The sequence below is a fragment of the Podarcis filfolensis genome (assembly GCF_964270895.1).
Source record: "Podarcis filfolensis genome assembly, chromosome: 2".
In the NCBI taxonomy this organism is placed as follows: Eukaryota; Metazoa; Chordata; class Lepidosauria; order Squamata; family Lacertidae; genus Podarcis; species Podarcis filfolensis.
The window spans coordinates 93,550,883-93,566,631 of NC_139605.1; the positions used below are offsets into that span (position 1 = coordinate 93,550,883).

General features: G+C 46.0%; 1 protein-coding gene across 9 annotated transcripts in view; it reads right to left on the reverse strand.

Annotated features, from left to right (window-relative positions):
- TMC6 (transmembrane channel like 6) overlaps window positions 1–15,078 on the reverse strand; it is a 28,375-nt gene extending 13,297 nt beyond the window's left edge. For 2 of the 9 annotated variants that reach the window (XM_083598403.1, XM_083598398.1), the window contains exons 1-8: window positions 14,400–14,821; window positions 12,942–13,104; window positions 8,281–8,412; window positions 6,071–6,195; window positions 3,704–3,835; window positions 3,389–3,547; window positions 2,545–2,650; window positions 2,058–2,151 (exon numbers count right to left, since the gene is read on the reverse strand). In XM_083598403.1, the coding sequence (XP_083454529.1) occupies window positions 2,058–2,151; window positions 2,545–2,650; window positions 3,389–3,547; window positions 3,704–3,835; window positions 6,071–6,195; window positions 8,281–8,336 (672 nt within the window). In that variant the 5' untranslated portion in view covers window positions 8,337–8,412; window positions 12,942–13,104; window positions 14,400–14,821. Of the gene's footprint in view, window positions 1–2,057; window positions 2,152–2,544; window positions 2,651–3,388; window positions 3,548–3,703; window positions 3,836–6,070; window positions 6,196–8,280; window positions 8,413–8,638; window positions 9,212–12,941; window positions 13,105–14,399; window positions 14,822–14,868 lie in introns of those variants that run through there. The other 7 variants (XM_083598402.1, XM_083598395.1, XM_083598396.1 and 4 more) reach the window with 6 other exon arrangements.
- Between the last annotated feature and the right edge of the window lie 671 nt (window positions 15,079–15,749).

Sequence of the window (15,749 nt, forward strand, 5' to 3'; positions counted from 1 at the left end):
GTGCTTGAAGATGGGAGATGCCTCATCAATCACATTGGATATTTGTATTAATTTTTAATCGCATTTTCATTGCTTATTTCTTATACTGTGTTTTATCGTATCGCCCTTTGAATTCTATGGAACTACAGCTGCCACAACAGCCAGAAAATCCATTAAGTGGTCCCTCAGACCCTCAGCCATTTTTAAGTGGTCTGTGGCGGAGAAAGAAGTTTGGGAGCTGCTACATTATGTGAAACATGCAGTCACCGCCTGTTTTGAGCAAACCACTGGGCCACAATCTCTGAAGAGTGAATTACAATGTTCTAGCTCACTGGGGTGCGGCACAAAATGAGTAAATATTTGCTTTGCATGTGGCACAGTAAGAATGTCATAAGAATATTAATTGCCTCCTCTCCAAGACTAGCTTGGAGCCTAACATGGTGTCTTCTCAAAATGCGAGCAAAGCCAAAAATGAACTTGTGTTGAAGAGAAAGCTGACATAAGTCTTCCATTATCTATTTACTACATTTCTATCCCACCTTTCCTTGAAGGAGGTCAAGGTAATGTACATGATTCTCCCCGCCCCCCAAAAAAATCTCATCCCCACAACAATCCTGCGAGGTAGGTCAAGCTACTGGCCCAAAGTCACCCAGAGAGCTTCATGTCTGAGTGGGAATTTGAAGCCAGGCCTTGAGTACAACACTGCAACGGCACTAGAAGAAACTTAGAAAGAGGCTCCGAAAACATTTTAATGCCTTGATGGCATTAACACAAACTCCGTAACTGGCAAAAGTTGGGCCAAAGCCTTCCACAATTACTGTCTCAAATCCTTAAATACTCCACGGATTTCTTAGGATTCTGATAGATATTTCCACAGCTATGTAAGGAAGATTCTGGAGGCCACACTTCTTCCCAGAGAGGCCTCTGAGTCTGTTTTTCTCCTCACAATATAGATATACTAATGGAGTGCTTGGGAAGCTGTTGTATGGACAAATGAGGGATTTCATTAGTTGTATGAAAGGAATTGGCCTCAGTTAGGCAACCTTGCTGATAAAGGGGAAAGGAGCCTATATAGAAAGGGTGTTGGTAAAGTTATGCCCTCATTTAGCTGCACCTTCAATGGGTAGAAGCAGAGATTCTTCTCTCTTTCTGGGGGCAGCTGGTGGTGCCAAAGCAGGAGACCCCTATATGTTTTGCGGAGCTGCAATTTCCAGAGTTAACCAAGAAGAAGAATTGATTGTTAAACCACTACTGTGGCTCTGTGAGGAGAACTGAGGTGTCCTAATACCAGTCAGCACCCTTAACAAACTACAGTTCCCAGGATTCTTTGCGGGAAGCCATGAACCGCTGCTTGGGTTCCGAGATATTCAGGGGAGGCCTTTCTCTCAGTCCCGCCATCCTCACAGGCACGCTTGGAAGGGACGCGGGAGAAAGCCTTCTCCCAGACTTTGGCACTCTCTCCCTAGAGAACCTAGACCTGCTCCCTCCTTGTTGTCCTTCTGCCTGAAGGTGAAGTCTTTCTTATTGCAACAGGCTTTTGGGAACTGACTGTGTTTAAGGAAAGGGCTGGTGTTATGCTGTTTTATTGTAGTAAATAAATAACAGTAATAATAATAATAATAATAATAATAATAATAGTGGGGTACTAAAGTGTTTTAAAGGGACGCAGGTGGCGCTGTGGGTTAAATCACAGAGCCTAGGACTTGCCGATCAGAAGGTCAGCAGTTCGAATCCCTGCGACGGGGTGAGCTCCCGTTGCTCGGTCCCTGCTCCTGCCAACCTAGCAGTTCAAAAGCACGTCAAAGTGCAAGTAGATAAATAGGTACCACTCCGGCGGGAAGGTAAACGGCGTTTCTGTGCGCTGCTCAGGTTCGCCAGAAGTGGCTTAGTCATGCTGGCCACATGACCCGGAAGCTGTACGCCAGCTCCCTCGGCCAATAAAGCGAGATGAGTGCCGCAACCCCAAAGTCGGTCACGACTGGACCTAATGGTCAAGGGTCCTTTACCTTAAAGTGTTTTAAAGGTATGGCACAGATGTGGCCCAGGACTATGCAGGGCAGGTAAAGTTCATGACTTACTATGATGATGTGGTATTTAAGCCGGCTGCAATGTGACAAAGGAGCTCTTGTCTTGGGTTTCATCAAGGTGCCCGAATACCCACTTGATTCCTGCCTACAAAGGGACAGACAGAAGGATTTTTATAGAATCATTGCAAAAAGCTGCTCTTTAGATGAGAAGTACGAGCTCCTCATGTCGTTCAGCACACTCACCAACTGCTCCCTTTATTTCATTCATTAGTAATAATAATAATTTATTACTTATACTCCGCCCATCTGGCTGGGCCTCCCCAGCCACTCTAGGCACCTTCCAAGAGAATATTAAAAACACAATAAAAGATCAAACATTAAAAACTTCCCTAAAGAGGGCTGCGTTCAGATGTCTTCTAAAAGTCAGGTAGTTGTTTATTTCCTTGACATCCGGTGGGAGGGCATTCCACAGGGCGGGCGCCACTGAATCTCATTCCTGCCCATTTTAGTGGTGCTGAAATGGCTTAAAGGCACTGACCTCAGCTTGCACTTCTCGCCCAGGTTTAGAGGCATTGTTCTCAGCATGCTGATGCGCTGGCTGGCTGGCAGGCTCCGGAGTTCTTTCACCAGGAGGCCGCGTTTGTCTAGGGAGGGAAGTATACAGGATGTTTAAAGGCCCCACTGCTGGTGGAGGTAAACCCAGCTGCATTTCCAATGGCAGGCATTTTGGCGAAAGAGAGAAAATGTCAAAAAAGAAAAAAAGTACCTCCTTGGCTCCCCTTCCTTACACATTTTGAACTGGGTATTAAAACAAACAAGTCGTACAGAAAACAAGAAATAAACCACACACTGGATTCTGCAGCTCTGGAAAAGTGTTTGTTCCATGGGCCTTTCCTGGCAAGGCTGACCCTGTACATTTTCTTGAGACAGGGCCATAACATGGTAATGCTGCCTTGAAGGGCTATGGTAGTTGATCCTCTGAGCAGTCATTGGCCTGGGAAGGTATTCTGCCCCACCTGCTCTGGTGAAAAAATCCAATTGTTCTAATGATGCAAATATTTGGAAGGGTGAACCATATGCACAGAACAGTGACCATAAATTATTATTATTGGAAGCTTTTAATGTTTAATGGATTACTATACTTTAATATTTTGTTGGAAGCCACCCAGAGTGGCTGGGGAAGCCCAGCCAGATGGGTGGGGTATGTATGTATGTATGTATGTATGTATGTATGTATGTATGTATACATAAATAAATAAATAAAATATTATTATTATTTCCCTAAAATGCTCATCACTCAGACAGCTGCACAATGAGTACACGGCCCCTTCCAATTTCTTTCCAGAGTGTGCATCTCCCCAAGCTTTCCATAGCGGACTTACTATCCTCTTCCTCGTGGCTGGAATCCAGGTCTAGATCAAGCTGCCGAATGCTGGGCCGCGCGGAGCGTGACACTTCTTGAAGAGGGGCGCGGGTGCTCTTCCGGCGCAGCCGGGCAGTGCGGTTACAATACTGGGAGATGACAGCTCCTCTGCTGCGGCCTGCAAGTGGATGGGAAAGAAGATGAGAGGAAGGCTCCTGGTCTGATACCATGGAGAATTTTCACCCTCTATCGTTTGCGCTCCATGCTGAAAAGCCTTAACTCTGAGACCCTGCCTCTTGCAAAGGCACTTCCTTGCAGGCTTGCTCCAACTCACCAATAGTTCGGCTGGGCATGCTGGCCAGGATGCGCAGAGTGGCTGAGGAGAAGTCTGGATGTTCTGCCATCTGTCCTGGTGCCTCCCAAGCCTCAGTCCGGCGGGGAGGAGAAACCGTGTAGGCCAGATTCTCTGGGGGGAAGGGAGGAACGAAATGATTTACTGCATAGTCTTGGGTAGGGAGGTGGAAGGGGTGTTGTCCCATTGGAGCAGGGATCCTCCTTACCTACTTTTCATTTCCAGTTCCGTGCATGCTCCCTCGTTTTAAATAAAAGCAGTGCTTCTCGAACTTTTAAATACTTTGCTACCACTTTTGAACTTCTTGTGCCTTCTCTCCCCAACCTCAACTCAGGACCAACCTTTTGTTCCACAGCAGACTCAAGAACAAACGTTGAATCAGGCATACGACCCACCTGGTCCAGCATTAAATATGAAAATCTTTAATGAACAATAGCATTTTCTGTGAGTATTGCAACACTCCAGTTCTGCTAGTGCAACAGACTTCCATTTGCACAACGGAACTTCCTTCTTCTCTCCCCTGAAGGCCCCAACCACTTGCCAGAGATGGCAAAAATTAAGTGCACTAATAGAATGTACTTATTCATAGATATGTGAAACTTGTATGCATGGTACAGCAATTATGCTGCCTTCCTGATGGTCTGAGACATTGCATTGTTGTGGAAACCCATCCTTGCATTGATGTGTGTGTGTGTGTCTAGGTTCTTTGGTTTCTACACCTTTTGAGTTCTCCACAGCTTCAATACTGTTAACAAAGGAAGCTTCAAGGAGCCCTTGGGAGATTATTTTAAATTAAATTATATTAAATTAAATGGCACATTTTGTCATCTAGGCTGAGTCGTCTATACCCCTGGGAAATCTCCCCCAGTGTTTCTTGCCAGAGGCTTCTGAAAACACATGAAGAGTGAAATTAATATTCAGCACAACAAAAAAGCAAAACAACAACAACCCAAAAACATCTCAACTTTCATCACATCTGAGAATCTCACAAGTTCACTGCCAAATCTGTCTCTTAGTCTGCAAGTTCATGAATTCATAGTTTTGTTATTTGTATTTCATTCTTCAATATCCAGTAATTTGGTTCACTCATCTAGCACATCAAGTTGCTTAAAATACAATAATTACTGTCACAATTACAACTGGTGTTTTATATAAATCATTTTGCAAATAAACAAGAAAACAAAACAGCTGAAATATGTGGAGGTTCTTAAAGCACACAATTCCAAAATTCTCTTATCACAATGTCTTGGAGACATCTAAAGTTTCTGAGTAAACAGAACAAAACCAATAGTATATAACTTACATAGGGACACTTTCGATATACCGTAGATTCTGGCGTATAAGACGACTTTTTAACCCCGGAAAAGAGGTTAAAAAGTTGGGGGTTGTCTTATATGCTGGGTATTGGCGGCGCGGTGCAGAGCGGAGCCCGCCCCCCAGCTGCTGCAGCAGGGGCGGCGTGCTCCACTCCGCGCGGCTTTCTCCCAGCGTGGAGCTGCCCAGTGTATTAGGCAACTGGGCTTAGAAGACGAACCCCCAAATTGCAGCTGCCATTTTTTGGGGTTGTCTAATACTCCCAGTTGCCTAATACACTGCAATCTACGGTACACCTCAGACCATTTGAAGGTCTTTGTCATGGTAGCAATGCTCTCATCTTTGAGTCCGGTAGCAATGTTAGCTGTATAGTCTCCCTTGGAAAGAATATTATACAGTATTATCCAAAGAACAGACAGAGCTGTTTCTACTGTATTTGCCAAAGTAACTGAATTTTGCTTTGGGTAAAATTCACCGGCTTCTGCAAGCCAGTGTGGTGCAGTTGTTAAGAGGCCCAGGCTAGGGCTAGGGACACCAAGGTTCAAATACCCACTCAGTCATTAAGGTCACTGTCACCATGTCTTAGCCTAACCTACTTCGCAGGGTTGTTGTAGAAGAAAGAACTGGCTGAAAATGGAATAAAAAAAAGACGTGAAAATATAACAGTTTGTTCTCATTCTACTTTCACTACATACAGATCAGATTGCAAAATCAGCTTCTCTGAAATAAAACAATTCTGATTAGCTGTAGCACTCCTGCATTTTAGTGGAGGCTAAAATGTTCTGAAATTAGGACGCTGTGCATTTAGCAATATCTGTCAACCCTGACTTTCTAAGTGAAAACTTAGAAGCTACATCAGAACACTTCCCCAGGTTTTTCTCCTGCTCTACAACCACATTGGCCTCTGAGGAAAAGCAGAATCAAGAAAAATTACTTTCACCACACAAATCACACTCCATCACAGCTATTTCCCTGCAGCAATCAGAGGGATGATATCCACCCAGCAGTTCTCAACACTGAGTCACATTGTCTCACCTCTGCCTCTGGGGGCCAGATTCTGCATCTCCACCTCCTCCTGTTCAGCCAGCCAGCTCTGCTCCTCGATGAGCTGGTGGAAGGAATCGTGCACAGCACCTTCATCGTAAGGACTTATGTCCTGGCTGTGGGGGAACAGCGAACCAGGATCCAGAATTATTCATAGAATCATCGAATGGTAGAGTTGGAAGGGATCCCGAGGGCCATCTAGTCCACCCCCTTGCAACGCAGGAATTTCAACCAAAGCATTAAGCTGGTGCATTGCCTAAGAAGACAGCATCCTAACTCCCAACTGGATCCATGTGTAGGATAATGCTAGGAGTCAGATGTATATAGAGCCTAAGAATAGAGATGTCCCACAAGGCAGTGTTTATTATCAGTCCTCAAAGCAGTAACTGGGGACCACCAGTTTTAGACACAGGTCCTCCACCACAGGGACGTGGGTGGCACTGTGGGCTAAACCACAGAGCCTAGGAGTTGCTGATCAGAAGGTCAGCGGTTTGAATCCCCACAACGGGGTGAGCTCCCGTTGCTCGGGCCCTGCTCCTGCCAACCTAGCAGTTCGAAAGCACATCAAAGTGCAAGTAGATAAATAGGTACCGCTCTGGCTGAAAGGTAAACGGCGTTTCCGTGCGCTGCTCTGGTTCGCCAGAAGCAGCTTAGTCATGCTGGCCACATGACCTGGAAGCTGTATGCCGGCTCCCTCGGCCAGTAAAGCGAGATGAGAGTTGGTCACGACTGGACCTAATGGTCAGGGGTCCCTTTACCTTTACCTCCACCACACCTAAGGCAACAAACCTAAGAGAGGGCCTATGACAACAGTGAGGAATGGCTAGGGGAGGGGAAGCTCAAGAGGAGCAGGGAGCTGCTGTTGCCCCCAGCACCTGTCACCTGAGGGGGCTGCTTCACTCTACATAATGAAAAGGATTTTGAGAGGTGCCTTAGTGCAGAGGCAAGATTAATGAAATCTATGTGTACCATTTCCCTCTGCTTGCAGAGCCCATAGGTGCATAAATCCTGTACCTCTAGTTTCCCAGTTCCAAGCTTTGCCATTTGTACTGCAAGGAACTGTGGAACTCATTGCCACATGGTTCAGCCATGGGAAGTAGAATATCTTTCATCAAAAGATCAGACAATTCTTATGAAAGGAAAGGAACATTTTAAAAGTTTAGGTAGGGTGATCGGCATCCTTCTGTTGTTTTGAAACATGCTGGGGATGAATGCAAATTACATATGTGGTGGAGTAATCTATTATTGCTCTGTGCAGTTAGCCGTAGGCTTCTCTCAACTTGTGCACAGCTGAATAAATTTTGGAGCCAAGGACTAAAATAGACCACCTGCCTGTCCCAGTAAGTTTTTTCTCGTGCCATTAAAGAAAGCTTGCATTCTGCAAACATAGATGAATCAGAAGAACTTCCCAATATTCCATCACATGTGTGGTCTGCTTCACTGTGCACTGGAATCTACCCTCTACAATGAAGTAAATCCCTCAGGCCCCATCTTTTGAACAAAAATGTCCAATTTCCAGGTATTTCTAATAGTTGGCATGTCCAGAACTTTGTGCATGCCAAAGTTCAGCTTTCGGGGGGGCCTGGAAGTATCCTTGTGGTACATTTATTTGCCCCCTGCTTCTAGGGAGAGCCTTTGAAGCACCCCCTTCGGACTTCTGTGGTTATCAGGGTACCACATTTCAACTTCCTAGTTACCAAGGAAGTAGTGTAACCAGCTGGGTTCTGTTTTGCGCACAAGAGAGAACAATCATGTCCTCTTTCAGACTTTCCCCGTTGCCAGGTTAGTGCTTCTATATTTCTGGAAATATCTTTTGAGTCTTCCATTTGAAGGGAAATAAGGCATGAGTGACTAGGATGCCTTGGAACAGGAACACAGGAAGTTGCCTTATACTGACTAAAGTCACCAAACCACCTGTCCCTCTAGATCAGTTTTGTCTGGGACCCTCCCAGCCCTACCTGAAGATGCTGGGGATTGAACATGAGACCTTCTGCTTACAAAGCAGATCCTCTACCTATTGAGTTACGTAATCCCTTCTCTAAAGCATTACACAGATACCAAATTTCAGGATGAAGACAGTTTAGGGCAACAAAACAAAACAAAACCCCATATTGGCAATTTCAATACCCCCAACACCATGGAGTTAATGAGGCCCAAGTGTATTTACATTAATTTATATCATTTAAAATACTGTCACTCACCTGGCAGCCTCCCTATTCTCGGTGGCAGGAAAGGTGAAGGCCACCGTGTGAGACATCCTGTCCTCCCTCAACAGCACCAATCACTTGCCTACTGGTTTGCTTGCCTCTTCATGGTTCAGTCTGACGGCGTTTCTAAATGCAAGTTAGAGAGGGATCCCGTCACCGATGAGCTGCTTCTGCTGAGGTGGCCCCACTTTGGGGCTCAGCGCTGATACACTTGAGATCACAAGACTTTTGAGGTTAGGAAGACTGATCTGGCTTAATCCTGTTGACTCCCACAGACAGCAAAGCTAGGTCTGGAGTTATGAGCTGCCTCTATGCTACAAGGAGGACCACAAGACCAGGAACGCAAAGCTACCTTCAACTCCCGCTGCAAGACTCTTTTAAACAGAAGGCAAATGTCTACCGCCACAGCAGCCCAGTCAGCTAGGAGCAAAACACTGCGAAGAGGAAGGAAACGGAGGTCGAGACAAAGGCTGCAATTCAGCATGGTGCAGTGACCTTGCTCTGCATTTCACCACTGAGATAACACACACAGAGAGCAGCAGATTCCAGGACAGTCAGAACTCCACCTACTCAGGGGAGAAAAAGAGTGGCTTTCTCCATTCTCTTGACTGAAAGGGCAGGGGAGCTCTTCTCATGAACCCACCCACATGCAGGTGCTTCTCATACATCCGCCCGCGCTGCTCTGGGAGCAGACAAACTCACTAAAGTTTATTTTGACTGCCTCGGCCTTCATCAGACTACACCAGCTGTCGCCACATGTTGCCAGGGAGATAAGGGTTTTTCTTTGCAGTTCAGTGCACAAAGGCTGCTTGGCTACCAAGGGATAAGGAGAGCCTGACCCTGACATTCTTAAGGGTGGAGAGGAATAGAAGTCCCTCATCATCACTCTGAATTTAGGGCTCAGCAAACTTTTTCAGCAGGGGGCCGGTCCACTGTCCCTCAGACCTTGTGGGGCGCTGGACTATATTTTGAAAATGAAAATAAAAATGAACGAATTCCTATGTTCCACAAATAACCCAGAGATGCATTTTAAATAAAAGGACACATTCTACTCATGTAAAAACACGCTGATTCGCAGACCGGCCACAGGCCGGATTTAGAAGGCGACTGGGCCGGATCCGGCCCCTGGGCCTTAGTTTGCCTACCCATGGATTAAATAGTTCCCTCACAAAACGCCTCACTTGCTTCAGTGCACTGAGAACTACAGCAAACAAAGCAGCTGGTGCTTCCTGCCTGACAGGAAACACCAGGAACTCCTGCTTCAGGTTCCAGGAAAAGTCTGAAGCTTTTAGGGCACATGGGAGAATGAAGGAAACAAATGACTGGATGCCTGAAGTGTGTTTTACACACAAGATAAAAGCTGAGCATGGTTGCCCATAGTTCTGACGTCCATAGCCAGGAAATCACTTGGTTCATCCTGTGTCGCTCGGTTCAGGAGGAGTTGCAACATATTTTTTTCTTTGAAGGAGGTCTCAAATTTTAGAGCCTGGTGCAAGGGACACCCGTTATTTCACAAGCCTACATCAATACTGCAGAAGAAAAACAACAACAGTGTAGTGCCCTTACTTCTTGAAACCATAACCCCGTTGTTCTAGGTAAGGGCGAGGGAACTTGTGGCCCTCCAGACGTTGAACTTTTATCTTTCATCAGCCTCAGCCAGCAGGAAATACGGGCAGGGACAATGGGAGCTGGGGTTCAGTAACATCTGGAGGACCAGAGGTGCCTCAATGCTAGACCACAACTACTATTATCCCCAACCAGGGACCATGATGGCAGGTGCCAGCTACAGGTTACCCAACCTTGTTCGGAGATGCTGGGGACTGAACCTGGGACTTTCTCCATGCAAGGCAGACATTCTACCACTGGGCTATGGCCCCTCCTCAGACCATCTGTGAGAGAGATTTATTATGGGAATGCAACACTCCCATGGGAACGTTTGTTAGTGACTCATCTCACAGTCAGGAAGCCTTCCTTAAAAACTGAATTTATTCTAGAGCATTCCTAATTATATGCTGACCCCACTTATTTCTCCTCACTCTGTTGACATTTTGGGCTCTTTTAGGCTTTTTCTATGTGGCAAAAGTTGTTCTGTCTTCTTTTCATTTCGGCCTTCCATAGGCTGGATACCATGCCTCCACCCAGAGCTTTCAAGATTCCCTCACAGTTACAGCTCCCTGAACCCTTGGGCCTTTCTTTTGACCTTGCTTAACATTATTCATCAACTTCTCTCTTTTGGCTAAAGTGGGAATTGTATTAGGAGTACTGATGGAGGCAGGTCTTACAGCAAAACGCTCTGCTCCTCTCCATCAAGTAGCCCTGAAAGAGATTTCAGCTAAAATGTCCAGGAGCTGCGTTTTAATTATTAAGCCTGCAGAAAGGAAGTCAACTGGCTGACCTGAAACCTATTGCAAAGATAACGTGAAACTTAACAACGTCCCATACTACTGCCCTGGCTGCCTCCAAGAACAAGCCTGAGGAAACCTTGGCCCCAAGTTCATGCTTGCTAGGAACAACCACTGATCTTTTGAATTCCTTATCAGAGCAAGCAGAAAGGTTTAGCCCTGGATAGTAGCTCAGCAATGGTGTCTGATGCAGATTGGTATTGTTGGAACACTTAGAACTCTGCCTCTGTACACACTACAGTCATACCTCGGGTTGAATACGCTTCGAATTGAGCGCGTTCAAGTTGCGCTCCGCAGCAACCCGGAAGTAACGGAGCGCGTTACTTGTGGGTTTTGCCACTTGCGCATGCGCAGACACTCAAAATGACGTCATGCGCATGTGCAGAAGCGGCAAAAAGCGACGCGTGCGTAGACATGCCGTTGCTAGTTATGTTTGCTTCCAGATGCGAACAGGGCTCCGGAACGGATCCCTTTCGTGTCTAGAGGTACCACTGTATTTATTTAAAGTACATCCCACCCCTGCCAAGAATTCTGGGAACTGTAGTTCATCCCTCACAGAACTACAATTCCCATGCCCCTTAACAAACTATAGTTCCAGGGATTCATGGGGAACTTTAAATGTGTGGCATGTATGTAAACCCCAGCTTTAAACTCTCACTTCTCACCAGAATGCAGGGGGCCAGGCAGCTGGTACAGCAACGATGCAACAAAAGGCATTTGTTTGCCCAGTCGTGGCTGCCAACCCTTTTCCTGCCCCCATATAAATTAGCATGCTTTCTCCTAGAATGCTTTAACATCAGCCTAATAGAATGCCAGAATGCCAGGCCTTTGCTACAGCCTTTGTCCAAGCAAAGAGTCACACCCGTCTCCTGCAGTTTGGTTTTGAGAGCATCTATATATCCCAAACATTCACGTACCTCCCCAGCCATACTTTATGCATTCCCCCATTTTTAATAGGACTATTCTCTTTGGGCTGAAGTAGACTTGCACCCTGGCCAGTTTTCATTTAACATCTGCAAAATTAGGCAGCAGGCACCAGTCAAATTTATGCATGTGTAAATGAACTCTTAACTATGCAAATGGCCGGAGGCAGTATTCTTTCCCCCTTCTTGGAATAAATGCCAAATCACAGAGAAGCAGTGATTTTGCACGGTATGGGGGCACACACACACTCTCATTACTACAGCATGCACAGGGTTATGTTGGGGAGCAGCTGCATCGACTTCTAACTCAACACAAATCTCAGTGGCAGCTTAATTACCGCTTCTTGGCAGCCACACAGGAGAAGAATCATTACCACAGGCATGGCCACCACTGGACATAAAAGAGTTAATTGCAGTACATTCAGGCCTCTCCTCCCAGCCCCCAGCAGCAGGAATTTCAGAGTGTTTTGCTCACCCAGCCTGTGGGCATGTTTGGACAGATAACGGGTTGGGCTGCACACCCATTCCTATACATTCACTGGAACAGGAACAGTTCTATGTAGGGAAAAGGATGAAACTCACGTGCAGATTGTTACATGTGATGTCTGCATGCATCTGTTTCACTGGGTATATATTAGGATGAAACGGAGACGTGTAAAATTGTCACATGATGCTTCTGCGCTTTCTTCCTTATGGAAGTATGCTTTCCTGTATGAATTCTTAAGAACCAAGAAGCCCATATTCAACACCAGAACTGCTAAAGCTACTGTTGCTCAGTTAGAGTGAAACCTCCTACACTAGGTCACATGCAGGGGATGATGGGCAGGTCAGGACAATCATGTAGGAACCCTAGAACATTGGAGGGGGGTACATGTGGCCCTCCAGATGTTGCTAGACTACAACTCTCATCATCCCTGACCATTGGCCATGCTGGCTGGGGCTGCTAGGAGTTGGGAGTCCAACATCTGGAGGGAAATAGGTTTACCGCCTCCTGTCCTAAATGAAACATCAAAGCAGTCTCAGGATGGTCACCCATGAGAGCCAGGATTGGCTAAGCAATTAGAAGCACTGCTCTGGTGTCTTTGTGCTGCATTCCAGATGTAGTGGGGTTTTTGGACTGAACTAATCACCTGCCAGTTAACAAGGGCAGGGCTCACATCTGGCTTCCTGCAGTGAGTAGGGTGGTGCCCCCAGAGAAACAGTGCCTCTTTCAAAAACACTTTTTGCACTGCCAGTTCAGCACCCAAATAGGAATGCAGAAAGAAAGCTGGCAGGATGTGCCCTTAGTGCAATTGGTAATTCTCATCCCCAAACCAGATAGCTTACTTACCAGTGTAAGGACACTCAGAAGACCTCTGAACTCCATGAAATTTCTCACGCTTCCAGGGCTAGAGAGAGCCTAGACCAGAGCATCCTACTTCCCTGGCAGAAGGCAAAGGCATGCTTCCATCCTGACATACCTTTGCATTCTTACTTTCTCTCCACAGCAGCTTCTGAAATAATGGAAACAATAGAACTGCTGCATGCCCAAGGCTTGCCTGCAGGGCCAAGAAAGTGTTCCAAAGATCTCTGCTTCTGCTGTGCCAAGAAGCACAGGCTGCAGCCTCATCCTCCACCCTCCCCCTATTCCTTTTCTGCAAACAGCTCTTTCATATTATCTGCTCTGATACAGCAGGACAGCCCAGGAGGAGTCAGAGAAGCACAGTGGTAAATTCTGAAATGCAGGAGTTAATCAAAACAGCCTTCACAGCCTCACTCGAAGGAGAATACAACACACCCACACCTAGCAAGCAGCACCACTTAGCAGAATATCCAATTTATTAGGATCATCCCAACTAAAATCATATACAGTACAGTATATAATTACCTAGGAGTATAGGTTTAATTTGTAAAGCACACTGGCATTTAACAAAATATCTCTACTCAGCTGAAAAACAACTTTTAACTTTAAATGAAAAGTTTAATTTAAACTGCCACTATGAAACAAGGACCACATCAAAGAAAAGGAAAGCAGTACCCAGCGTTTGCTCATTGTCCTCAACCCCAAACTTCCTCTATGCTAATCTGTCACAAACATTATCACCTCATTTACTTGCCAGAACAAGGAGACTGTCAATCACACTGGCACTCTGGCAGAAGAGACTACTTTTGAAAAAAATGTCCAGGCACCATTTCAGTTTACCACAACCCACTACCCAATTCCCCTTTCTTACATTGGCGCTTAACATCTCGGACTACTTGGAAACAACTCAACCAAGGTCATTGGCACTTTCTTGCAAGTAAACTTGCTTGTGACCCTAGCATTACTTTTCATTGTTTGAAAGTGCTCCAGTAGGGTACGTGGAATATGAAAAGCTAACCCTACTAACTAGAAAAATTCCACACACACCAAGTCACAGGGGCTGACTTTAAAATCATGTTATAGTGAAAATAAAAGGTTTCAGAGCTATCTTGCATCCAAAATTTCCGTATAATTACTGCAGCTATGTTATATTTCTCATCATGAACTATATTTAGCAATGTCTTGGGCATTTTGCTACAAGTAAATAAAACAATACTTCGGTTGAGGCAAGGGAAGCCTGACTGTGTGCAGGAGTGACTTAGAACTTCTAAAAGGAATAGCTGCACATCTAATAATTTCACACCACCTTGTCCCACTGAATAACCTTTTGCACATCATGCCAAGAGTACCCCATTTCTGCTTTTACCCCAGCCCCTCTTTGAAGGCTTTCAATAGAGAGAAAGGCAGATTTATTCATTTTTACTAAAAAATCAAAACAAAACATACCTAATTCCAGCCCACTACTCCTGGCGAGGCACTAGTTTTAGGACCCTGCAGCAAACTAAGCTGCTCCTATTGCCTTTCTCTCTTTATTTCCCCTCGCTGCCTGGAGGGAGAGAATGAGGAAGGGAGCAAAGGCAGCTGCTTCTGTGTACATGCACGCCGTGGGCATCTTATTCCCTTTCTCTCTTGAACCATAAAGGATGGGCCAGAAAGCGTTTTGGCCAAACACGATGGAGTATCTAAGAGGCCGTACTTCTACTACATATACAACCGAGTGGGTGTGAGAAGGAGGGACGGTCACGGGTCTTCCAGAGCAGTTTTGTTACCTTCCCACGCTGAGGGTATTGAGAATCAGAACGATTACGCATCGGGGACACAAGAAAAGTCCTCAGTTTGTAGCCCATCCCCGCTCAGAACACAGCGGGAAATCATCCGAGGCAATAACAATGTAAGAAAATGTTTCAGTATTTACAAAACAAGGGGAACTGAGCTATTTCTCAGTCCAGCAAGTCACAAGCAGCCTTTCTGCGGCATCTTACTCACTAACCTGGTGGGATCCTGTGGTTTTGATCAGTAGAATCTTAGCCACAAGATTCAGAAAACTTTTTCCCCCCTCCAAGGTCTCCTTTGTCCCGTCTCGGCAGTTTCAGACCACACCCTGCGCCTCACCTGTTACACAAAGGACGCTGGGAGATGTAGTCCTCCCCGACTCCAGCATCTACCTGGAGCAAACTCCTAGGTTAGGTTTGTATTGAACGGCGGCTTGCAAAGAAGTCAACAACTTCATTTATTCAAAGGGGCCAACTCCAACTCCCATCAGCCCCAGCCAGCATGACCAATGGTCAGGAGCGATGGGAGTAGTAGTCCAATAATGTCTGAAGGGGCCCCAGGTTCCCTATCCCTGATGAAAACAAAATGCTGATTCCCAGGGAAACTTGAGGGGATGGGGAATGGTAGAAAGGGGGAAGAAAGTGTAATTATACTTCAAATAAGCTTTTTAAATACTGTAATGGAAAATTAAGCAGTTCTAACATAGCATTGAGACATGGGTGATGCTGTGGGTTAAACCACAGAGCCTAAGACTTGCCGATCAGAAGGTCGGCGGTTTGAATCCCCATGACGGGGTGAGCTCCCGTTGCTCGGTCCCTGCTCCTGCCAACCTAGCAGTTCGAAAGCAAGTCAAAGTGCAAGTAGATAAATAGGTACCGCTCCGGCGGGAAGGTAAACAGCGTTTCCGTGCGCTGCTCTGGTTCACCAGAAGCGGCTTAGTCATGCTGGCCACATGACCCGGAAGCTGTACACTGGCTCCCTTGGCCAATAAAGCAAGATGAGTGCCGCAACCCCAGAGTCGGT